The sequence below is a fragment of the Akebia trifoliata genome, chromosome 7, assembly GCF_017979445.1.
Source record: "Akebia trifoliata isolate Shusen 1 chromosome 7, ASM1797944v1, whole genome shotgun sequence".
Taxonomy (NCBI): Eukaryota; Viridiplantae; Streptophyta; class Magnoliopsida; order Ranunculales; family Lardizabalaceae; genus Akebia; species Akebia trifoliata.
This window is the reverse complement of record NC_141381.1, coordinates 26519270-26531245: the sequence shown is the minus strand read 5'-3', so window position 1 is coordinate 26531245 and position 11976 is coordinate 26519270. Positions and strand designations below refer to the sequence as shown.

Genomic DNA, 11976 nt, shown 5'->3' with positions numbered 1-11976 from the left:
ATTGCAAAAAAACGGCGTCACGTTTTTGCGTTTTTAAACACAAATATTGAAAGCGGCTATCAATCGCTTTTCCAAATTGCGTTTGCGGGAGATTTTTTTTACCCAAAAAATAGCTCGTGAGAAATTATCGAAATGTCCCTCATACTTCGATGAATTTACAAGTCATATCCTCATCGATTTTTTACTCCTTTCTTCTCTACAGAGGCTCTCACACCCTAACAGTAACCCTCACAGCAGCCATTACCGTTTTATTGGTAGCTTCGATCGACGACGATAAGCAGTTACCGTTTCTAATCGACGGCAAGCACGCGATCGAAGATAAACATTGATGATTTCGTTGGTAGCTCCAACGACAAACTTAGACAACCCTTCGACAACAACCATTACCATTTTCGTTGGTAGCTCCGATCAATGACAAACATTGATGATTTCTGATCGACGGCAAAGCGATAAAATCAAAATCCTAATGTAGTTTGAATCGAATCAAATATTATCGGGTATTCTAGATTCTTGGTGGTGTTGATGCTTTAAGTCACAATTGTTTTAACACAATGTTGTTGTAGTTGTAGTTGCTTTGTTAAAAATAAAAATAAATATATCAATCAGGTTCTTTGTTTGGGAATAATTCTGTTCGTAGTGAAGGTTTTGTTAAATTTGTGTTGAATTTTATTTGATGAAGTAAAATTTTGGTTTAGGTTCAATCCAAACCCAAGACCCTTATAGTTGTGCAATTGCCTCAAGCCCAAGTTTGACTAGTGGGCCTAGAATCTGCATAATTAGGGTTTAATTAGGACTTTTTTTGAGTTTAATTAGGTGTTATTAATAAGTCAGGCACGTGTGTTAATTTTTGTAGGAGTTTTTAATTTTATTTTGGAGGAATGGATAAGTTTATAAATTGGGATGTACTCATTATATTTTGTAGTTGAATGAGAATTTTTTTTGGGTTCAAAACCTTGTATGCCAAGAGAGATTCTTCATTGAGTGATGTGAGAATCTTTAGTCTCTATAGTTGCAAACTTGCAGGGCATGTTGATGTACACAAAAATTTGCCTGATTTTTTCAGTCAATGTGTTTCTAACTTGCAATAGTTTTTAAAGTTCAATGGTTGATCTGAAAAGACAATAAAAATTTTAAGTGCTGATTTGACTGAAGTGACTTTAACATGTGATTCTCAATACAATCTTGAAGGTGTTCGGGATTTGAGTTTGTGAAAGAAGGACAATCTGAATTTGCTAGTGAATACGTCTTACGTAAGTATTTGCTTCCTTGTTGTTTCTTCATCTTTACTTGATTGAGAACTTAAGTTGCTTTTCGTCTTGTGAATCTAGTAAACTTTCTTGTTTGACAATGTCATTAGGGTCCTAGTTATGATACATGCTTTGTACGGTTCTATTATTAGATGAGCTATAATTTGGATATTTTAAGGAGTTGTTTCATGCAATTATGAATAGGGGTATTCTGGTAATTTTTGATGCATTCTAGGTGCATTATGTTGAATTGCCTATCATGCAGGTATTTTGTTTATTAGAAAATTTTCATATGTCCATTTTTAAGAGGAGATGTTGCCGAAATTTCTATAGAATTATAAAAATTTTATAATTTTTTAAAGAATTATAAATTTTTTAAAATTAAAAATAATAATTTTTTTTATATTTTAAGATAAATTTTTTAAAATTTATATATATATATATATAGGGTCCCGTTCGGCACCCTAAGTTTTACCACACACTTTAACAAACGCGTTTTGTCCTACATGGGTTAGAAATTTCGGAATGAGCTGATTTTTGGTGAGGATGATCTCTATGGTGAGGAGATCATCCTCACCAAAAATCAGCTCATTCCAAAACTTCTAACCCCATCAAAAATGATTACAAAAAAATGGACGGTCCACGATTTTTCAACTTGTAAACATGGGGCTAAACATTTCGGAATGGGCTGATTTTTGGGGAGGATGATCTTCTAATCATAGAGATCATCCTCACCAAAAATCAGCCCATTCCAAAACTTCTAACCCATGTAAGACAAAAAACGTTTGTTAAAGTGTGTGGTAAAACTTAGGGTGCTGAACATTTCCCATATATATATATATATATATATGTATTTATTTATTTATAATGGTATTTTGATCATTTTACCTTAATACAGTAGATTTCAGAAATTGTATCAAACAACAATTACCAGATTCTGGTAAATAACACAGCACTTTTGTAAAGCTCTATCAAACAAGCTTTTCAGTGTTTCAGTTTTTGACAACAGATTCAAGAAGCTATATCAAACGGGCTTTAACATTTCTCTTTTTCAAATATTATTACACTTTAAAAAAAATGTATGTGGGTACTTGCCTACCATCTTGGACAGATTGCAATCCGATACTTAAAAAAAAAAAAATCCTTGCTCTCCATTAGGTTCATTTCCAAATTTTCTTTCATTCCTATGTTTATGCAGGAAAAGAGAGGGGGAGAAGTCTTCTTCAATCTACTCTTCTAACGATTTCAAGATAATAATTTGTTTTGCTTGTAATCATCCCTTCTATCATTGGATTCCTTTGATCAACTCCTCTAACCGAATTTATGAGCCAACCTAAATTAAAAATAATAAAATATTTAAAAATGGAGGGGTAATTTCTTCATTTAATAATTATAAACTAAAAGGTCACTAAGTCAAGATTAATGATTTTCAAACTAGAAAATCTTCACTTGCTCAACACTCGGTTATGAAAGATGTGAAATCGTGCTACCTATTAACTATGTCTCCTCAGAGAGGCCTTTGAGAGCGTTAAATAGCGAGTTACAGTCGCTTGATGCCCACTCATGTATGGGACTTTGAACTCACATTCTGGATAAATCAAATGTGCACTTTCATCTTTACCTTTATCGTTGGGCCAACTTTTATTAGTTACACCCAATTAAACACAAATAAAAGCAGATTTGTAAACCCTAGAGACCTGAAAAACCCAAAGAGATGAACTCAAGGGCTTCATTCTAAGCGATTCCAACGAACATCCAATAGATTCGAGGGCTCCATTCAAACATCCAAGAGATTTGAAGGGCTCCATTCATGTTTTTTTTCTCTCAAATACCCAAGGAGGTACGTTCTAGTGTTTGAAAACTTTATCAGATTTTTTTTTGGAATTTTGAGTTTGGGGTTAGAATTTTCTGAATCTGAAATGGTAATTTCTTGATGAATTGGCTTTGTTTGATCTGAATTGTTGATACGTGAATGATTTTTTGTTTGTTTTTGGCATTTAGTTTTTGTTGGTTTGTTCTTGATTTGAAATGATAATCTCACATAGTCACATCATGTGTTGTCGATCTGATTGGTGTGATCCTTATTTGAAATCTAAGTCTTTCATTCATGTGTGATTTCTTAGGTAGGGTTCATTATGGACATTTTTAATCTATGAATTTGAGCTTTTGTTGTAAGGATTCAGTAAAAGCCCATATTTTCTGTCCAAATATCTTAGCTAGGGCTCATTATTGAGATTTTTAAACTATAAATATACTTTTTTTCTTAGAAGGATTTAGTAGAAACCCGGATTTTTCTGTCCAAATATTTCAGCCGCATCAAGATTCTCCTTTGAATTGTAGAACTGTTAGCTAAGTTCATTGTCAACATTTTTAAACTGCAAATAAAGCTTTCTCTGTCCAAATATTTCAGCCATTTCAAGCCTCTCCTTTGAATTGTGGGTCTCTGAGTTGGGTTAGTGGGTGGTCAACCACCCATATTGTGAAATGCATTAAAAAAATTTGGTGTAGCTTAGACTGTCCCATTCACTTTTAAATTTTGGTCGTTCGATCGTCTGAGCATTTGGCAATGTGTTTGGGAAACCTCTTCGAATTGTCACTGTACTTTTTCTCATTGATCCATTATGCTAAATGTCAACCCTCATTTCTTGGATTTTTTTTTTCATTTATTAATTCATGGGTGATATGATTTAGTTGAAAAGCTTCACGGTTAATTGGTAATTAGTCGATAGTATATGGAATTCAAGCTTTACAGTAAAGTCTAGATGGTTTGACACCACTGAACTAGCTTAGGCTTTAGTTCCCACTGAACTAGATGGATTCTTTTCCTTTCAAGGTTGGATGTGGGAGTAAAAATAAGGAGTACCTCTAGACTAACTCTCTCTCTCGCTATATATATATATATATATATAGAATGATAGATAGATCTCTAGGAAAATGTGTTAGCTTTGTTGTATTGTTGGCATAGGACTTGAAGGTCATTGTTAGCAAAGGAGTTGGCTTTGTTAGATATAGTTTCTTTGGGATTTTTCCAAGTTGGGTAGAAAAAATAAATAGCTTGAAATTGAGGTTGAATAAGTTAAAAATAGTTTATCCGGTAAGTTTATAGCTTTGGCTTGATGTTGAAGGAAGAGCCTCTAGACCTTTAGGCAATCTGTTTTTTATTTTTTATAGTTGTACGGTTAATTACTACATAGTTGTTATAATAATTTTTTATATTGTTATTATTGTAGTTGCTAGATGGATAGAGAGGAAGAATTGGATGATTTGCTTGATGATATTAATTGTTTTCATATTTCTGTTCAAGAGTGGGATCGAAGGCACCGTATGGCTGCACACATGGTTTGTCTTGTGGCTGCCTTTGTGGTTAAGCAATCTGAGCATATAAACTCAAAAGATTACTTGGGAATAGAGGATTCAATTAGAGAGGTTGCATTGGCAATCAACAAAGAGAATGAAATTCTTCAAAAAGGAGTTGAACTTCTTCAGAGGAGTTGAGCACGCGTTTATATGGAGGAGGATATTTTTGATGAGTTGGTTAGGTTAGGAATTGATTCAGAATTACTCGATCGTACCTACTCTTTCCTCATCGAAAAACCAGGAAGGATAAGGGTGTTTTTTGGTATCCCATATGAGAGACGTGTGTTATACCTGAAGATGATGCTGAATTGTGTTGGAGATTCTTAAGTTGTTTGCTTATGTCATTGATATGACATATTAGATGTTTTTGGTAAAGTAATTTTGTTTGATTAGTTTTTTTTTGTGATGTAACTGAATTATATAACATTGGAGATGTTACTTTGGGAATGCTTTTTTGGATATATAGACTACTTTTTGAAATAATTGGTTGGAAGTCAATATATATGCTACTTTTTCTTTATTGGAAGTCGTTATATAAGTTTTAAAATTTTATTTTCATAAATGTTGGTATGATATTTGGTTGGAAGATGAATATTTATCATGTTCTTTATACAAATCTTAGATGTTTATATTTTATACCATTGTAGAGGTAGAACTTTGTTTTCTTTGGACTAAGAAGGGTATAATAGTCATTTGACTCAAAATAGTATCTCTTCTCTTATGACTAGTCGATAACCAAACAGGAGAAACTTAAATTATTCTGTTCTTTCTCTTGTCAATCCTAATAGGGTGGAGAGACACTAGGTTTCTCTTCTCTTAATGAGTTTATTTTCTCCTCTTCTCTCAATCCGAACATAATGTAAATTTCTACTGCACCCTTCTACAAATCTCCTCCAAAAGCAAATTGTGTTTAACAATTTCTAGGGTTTTTGGTGGAGCTTGGATTTGGCAAAAGCAGAGTAAGTATAAAACCCGAGATGTATCTTCTCTGGTCTTTGCGATCACTATGTTTTGTTTGTTTATCACTTGATCTGTTCAGATTCTTTCAACATCTTCTCCAATAAACAAATAATGGAAATGGGTCCAAGGGTTAAGGTTAAAATATTTAAATTTTGGTAACTTGGGTTTCTGGTATATATTCTCAAATGGTTTCGATTTCTGTTTTCCTTGTTTTTCTATTAGTATTATGGTTTAATTAATTGTTCTATGCTTTTTCAAGAAAAAAAAATTCACTTTTGAATGTGAATCAAAGTTCATGGTTCAGTTTTAATGGACATTATAGCTGTTTCAGTATGAAGATGGGTTGTAAGTTAAATGAGGGTCAAATAAGTACGTTTTATTTTTGTTTTGTTTTGTTTCATTTTATTTTAGAAAAAAATTGAATTTGAAATTTAAATTCAAGTTTGAAAATACCGTTTGAAATTTTAATTTTAAAACACTATAATGGCTGTTATTTTCAATAAGCATTAAAATATAGTCATCTTTTACATTTTATACCATTAGTTTTGAAGATGTTATGGTAAATAGATGTTGTTATAATACTGTTATTTTCGGACTAAAAAGGAGTGGGTGGGCAAACGGCCCCGTGGGGGGTACATAGAGTTTAGGTTGCAAGGTTGATGTGTTGGAAGAAGAAGATGAAGTCGTTATGTTTGTCTGGTCATTGTTTTGAATGGGCATTGATTATAAAACACATTGACGGGCCACCTCGTGATTGGGGCATTGTAGTCAATCACATTGCTCGTATGATCTTGTCTATGTACCATCAAAACTCACTTGCTCTTTGAAATACACATGGGCAATTGCAATCCACACGATCTTATGTGAAGTAGCGTTTGCTCTTCAATAGGTGGAACACCCCTTATCATAGCTAGAATATCATACCAGTGTGGTCATTGTATCCATAAAATAAGTCACTTACTTTGGGACAAGTAGTAACTTATGGGCAATGTTTCCACATGTCATTGTAATTATCCATTGGGTATTTTAGAAATACACTCATGTTAAATTGGTGATATTAGGTTTGCCCTTTCAAAATGCAAGACCAGGTGATTAGGTTTACCCCCCTTGACTGTAAGTCATCGTTGCTTTTTTTGGATGATTTAATAGTGAAATTTTACTCTAGTAATTCAAGTATTTGAAAAAAATAATAATAATAAAAATTTAACCGTTAAATCATCAAGAAAACGCAACATGTAAGTCAAGGGGGTATACGTAATCTTGCATTTTGCAGGGGGGTAAACCTAATATTACCAACCAACGAGTTTAGGGCACAGTGGCCAAGGCATCCCTCTAAAAAAGGGTGAGGTATTGAGTTCAAGACCCCTCGTTGGTCACCCACAGGGATTTATCCTTGCTTACCTGGTATGTGTTGTTTTTGGGGTATTGTATGTACCCGGGGGGGTACTCTAAGAGGCCAGTTGTCTCACCCGTGCTAGTTAGGCCTATGGATCTGGAACCCCCGTCATAAAAATAAATAAATAAAAGACCGTTATCATAAGCTTTGCACTGCTTCGATTATGGTTTCATTCCCAACATGTCAACAATATATATATATATATATATATGGGAGCGGTTCGGCAGCCCTAAAGTTTGCCAAGTTTTGTGCCAAACATTTTTTGTAAATCACTTTTGATGGGGTTAGAAGTTTTGGAATAGGCTGATTTTTTGTGAGGATGATCTCTACGGTGAAGAGATCATCTTCACCAAAAATCAGCTCATTTTGAAACTTATAACCCTTGTTTACAAGTTGAAGAATCGTGGACCGTCTAATTTTTGTAAATCACTTTTGATGGGGTTAAAAGTTTTGGAATAGGCTGATATTTGGTGAGGATGATCTCCTCATCATAGAGGTCATCCTCACAAAAAATCAGCTCATTCCAAAGCTTTGATCCCATATTTTGAAAAATGTTTGGTAGAAAACTTGGCAAACTTTAGGGCTGCTGAACCGCCCCCATATATATATATGTACATGTCCTAGTCATTATTAATTAATTATCGAGCCTATATATCTTTTACCTTTTCCGTGTATAGAGTCAGCTTGAGTCAAAATTTTGTTCTTTTATATGAATCAGCTGCAACTACAATCCACACTACACATTCCTCCCAATTACGGATTAAGTTCATTTGTAGAATCCTGGGTTGCTCTACAAGATGGTTTTCCAAATTAGTTCATACATTAAAACTATTATTTTCTTACTGTTTTTCAAAGTCTTAGAAGTAACTGATTGCTATGATTTTTCATTTTCAAATGGGAAGTATTGGAAAATCTTCATTTTTTTCTATTGTGTATTTTCGCAAGTTTCTAAATTGCAATAAGATATCACCTTTGCAATAAGAACACTACAGTATAAAGTACAATATATTATATATTTTCTAAGCATATGTGATTGATCTACTATTAAGAATATCCCTATCTTTGTTTCTCCAGGTGTCCAAGAGTGGTGGTGTTCTTTCTGAGTAGGTTATGGATTGTATGGAACCTGTTAATTCAGAAAAAGAACCTTTACAAAATAATACAGTGCCAAGGAAACCCCGGATTCTTTTAGCTGCCAGTGGAAGTGTAGCTGCAATAAAATTTGGAAGTCTGTGCCACAGTTTTTCCGAATGGGCAGAAGTTAAAGCAGTTGCCACAAAGTCATCTTTACACTTTATCGATAAAGCATCCCTTCCTAAGGATGTACTTTTTTACACTGACGAGGATGAGTGGTCCAGTTGGAACAAAATTGGAGACAGTGTACTTCACATTGAGCTTCGCAAATGGGCTGATGTCATGATTATTGCCCCCTTATCAGCAAACACACTTGGCAAGGTAAATTTCTTAGTCCTTCTTTTGTGTGTTCTGTACCATCTTAACAAGCATAATTTAAAAAAGAAAGAAAGAAGGAAACTACAAACATTGTATAAATTCTCAAAAGATTAAAATAAAAAGAATTAAGGAAAAACAGTGTGGGCTTGTTGTAGGGTTTTTGAGGTTGGATGACCATTGATACGAGTCAGGTACTTAGAAACTCAATTTTAGGTCTGTGGACATACAATATACTAATTTGAGCCATCTTGCGAATACAATATGAATCGACTAAGGAAGGAAAGTAACACTTTTGATATGGTATTGTATGTTTGACAAGTCATTGACAATTAATAGTGACAAAAAGTAGAAATATAGATACCTAGGTTTAGGATTGCAACCCACCATAGCTACTAATGTGGTTCAACTTATTCAATGTGAGAGCACTCTAATGAGTTGTCATGCATGTCCCCATATGATTTGTTTATCCCACAGTATAGATTTCTGAATTGCATGTGCAGCTTAACCATTGCCTTAATGTTATTGGCTGTTTTGTCAGAAAATGAGTCAAGTTGTGTGAAAACCAGGTTCTGGTTTTCCCTCCTAAATTGAGTCAGTTCAGCCTACTTGGACTCACCTTAACGAGGTCTGCAGCCTGGCCTGAGTGTTTTTTTTTTTCTTGGTAAGCTGTACTTGAACCCACAACCTAAAAGATGCTTTGCAATGTGTCAAACCAACTGAGCTATGGGTCTAAGCCCTGTTGCCTAGTCATGCACATCCCCTTGTGATTCATTTTCAAACCACCCCCCCCCCCCCCCCCCCCGGATTCATTTTCAAACCACCCCCCCATGTGGAACTTCCCCATTGCCATATGTTAGTCATCGATGGGTGAAATTCATGACCCTTCAGAAACATCACATGCTAAGTCTGATTTAGAGGAAGCGTGTGAATCAATAGATTCGATTGATAAACTAGCATAGCTTGAAATAAAATAAAGCAAAGAGCTAAATTTAATTAAGGGAGAAAAGAGAATTGAATTTCATTTTTGAAACTCCTTATATAGATAACTCTATCATAACAACTTAGAAAACCTTCTAAAAAATTAAGAAGTAAGTTTCATAATCTATTTATAACATAATAGCAACTTTTTAATCCTACTATAACTTGATTTGGATACTTATAAGCACTTTTAATTATAACCTAAAAAATAAAAACGAATTCAGAAAAAATAAATTAGAAACTAACAAAGAATGCTCCTAAAGTAACACTATGAAATAGAAATCCTATTAGAACTAGAAAATAGAAATCCTATTAGAACTAGAAAATAGAAACAAATTCTACTAGAATTAGGAAATTACTTAAGACTTTCTAACTAGAATTGTAGATGTCCTACATTAGGCACCTGTTCTTAAAGAGAACTCGTTCTCAAGTTGTTCTTGAAAACTTTTTTTCTTCCTGTTCTTCATGCATCTCACACTCTAATTCACTTGCAGTGATATCCAATCTTCAAACTCACTTTATTGTGGCAGGTCTTCCGGTTTCGAAAAGGTGAAAAGTGAGTGCGTGCATGGGGAGGGGGGTGAATCAACGTCATAGGAGGTTTTTTTGGTGGGTTGAGGGGTGGGATAGGAATCGATTTGATCCAGAAATATATTCTTAAATGTTGATTTTTGGAGGATATTAGGTGTTGAGTTTTTTTTTGGGAGGGTGTAGTAGGATAAGGAAGGGTATGGGAGGGTTGAGCAAGCGTGTAAGAGTGTTGTAGAGGTGGGACTACAAGGTGGAGGGAATGGGGGTTGTGTGTGGGTTGCCACACAGTTAGATTTGCCCAATTATGGGTTTGGCAAGGTGTTTTGGGGTTGGGGAATGGGATTATTGGAACAATTTTGATGGGATGGTGGTGGAGGATAAGTTTGAGGGTTTGGGGAAACATGGGATGCAATTTGGGTAAGATTGAAATTTTGGGCAGAATTTTGAAAATCGGTAGGTTTGGCCTCACTAATTGGTACGCTAGGAGCTGAATTGAGGGAGGGAATGGTAGGATCCTTAGGGTCTTTGTCTCCAAGGGTTTTCTTACCTTTCTCCTTCTCAATGATGTTGAGAATCCCATGCCTTGAACAAGGGATTCCAATTTAACCATAATTCTTGCTTCAAACTTTTCAAATCGAGCTTTAAATTGAGCTTTTACATAAGGTTTTGTGACAAAATCACCTTCACCAACTATTTTGTGGATTTTAGTAAGAACTCTGATACCTCTTAACTTAGTTGAAGCGCTTGAATCAATAGATTCGGTTGATAAACAAGTAATAGCTTGAAATAAAATAAAGCAAAGAGTTAGAAAGTAATTAAGAGAGAAACGAGAATTGAATTGATATGTTGGAATTGATTAAATTTCGTTTTTGAAGCTCTTTATATAGATAACTCCATCATAAGATTCATAACAACTTAGAAATCTTCTAAAATACTAAAAAATAACTTTCTTAATCTATCTTTGACTTAATAGCAACTTTCTAATCTTATTATAATTCAATTTGGACACTTATAAGCACTTTTAATTATAACCTAAATAATGAAAACAAATTTAGAAAAAGATAAAAACTAAACAATAATTAGAAACTAACAAAGAATAGTACTCCTAAAGTAACTATGAAATAGAAATCCTACTAGAACTAGAAAATAGAAATCCTATTAGAACTAGAAATAAAAACAAATCATACTAGAATAAGAAAACTTCTTAGGACTCTCTAACTAATATTGTAGATGTTTTACATCAAAGTCTAAGAATTTTATCAAATTTGTAGCCAAAAAAACTGAGTTGAATTGAACAGGTGGATATAACTTTTAGACCTGTAAAAGCATCCATCGATACCTATCTAATTCCTCCCATGTTCTTTTCTAGAATTTTATGCTACATTGTGATGTTCTTTACCATCTTTTTTCTTCCATAACTGGTTTTACCCCTCTGTGAGCCTGTTTATTTTATGGTTGCAATGAATCTTGAAATTTTCAGGCATGGAAGGTTGATTCATTTTATACTTTTATATTTCCATGTTTTGATTTCCTTCCCTAGATTGCTGGGGGGATGTGTGACAACCTGCTGACATGCGTTGTGCGAGCATGGGACTTCGGTAAACCGCTCTTTGTCGCACCCGCCATGAATACCTTCATGTGGAGTAACCCTTTCACGGAGCGACATCTTGATGTCATCAGCAAGCTGGGAATTTCTCTGATCCCTCCCATGACAAAGAGATTAGCTTGTGGGGACTACGGCAATGGTGCAATGGCTGAACCGTCTCTCATCTACAATACCGTGATCTCAAATCTCAGTTTCAAAACCACTTGTAACGGTTTTCAGTAATTAGTGTTCTTGGTTGGTCTTCTGATGATGTAACCACAACAATATTATTCTGATATATACAGTTTACAATATTTGTTTTTGTGGCTTCTAGTTCATCTCAAGTTGCATTCTAATTCACATTCATTACTTTTTAAAGTTATTTTCTTGTGTTACTGAGGCACTGTGTTAAGAGTTGAGCTGAGGTCCACATGTTGCATTGCACGTACTCAGGATGCACATGGTATCCC

General features: G+C 34.3%; 1 protein-coding gene across 1 annotated transcript; it reads left to right on the top strand.

Annotated features, from left to right (window-relative positions):
- Positions 1–2737: 2737 nt before the first annotated feature.
- On the top strand, positions 2738–11832 carry LOC147398647 (phosphopantothenoylcysteine decarboxylase HAL3-like). Its single transcript, XM_086447909.1, has 3 exons — positions 2738–3087; positions 8035–8415; positions 11462–11832. Exons 2-3 carry the CDS (start codon positions 8071–8073, stop codon positions 11747–11749), a joined length of 633 nt encoding a protein of 210 aa, XP_086304035.1. The 5' UTR covers positions 2738–3087; positions 8035–8070; the 3' UTR covers positions 11750–11832.
- The last annotated feature ends 144 nt before the right edge of the window (positions 11833–11976 follow it).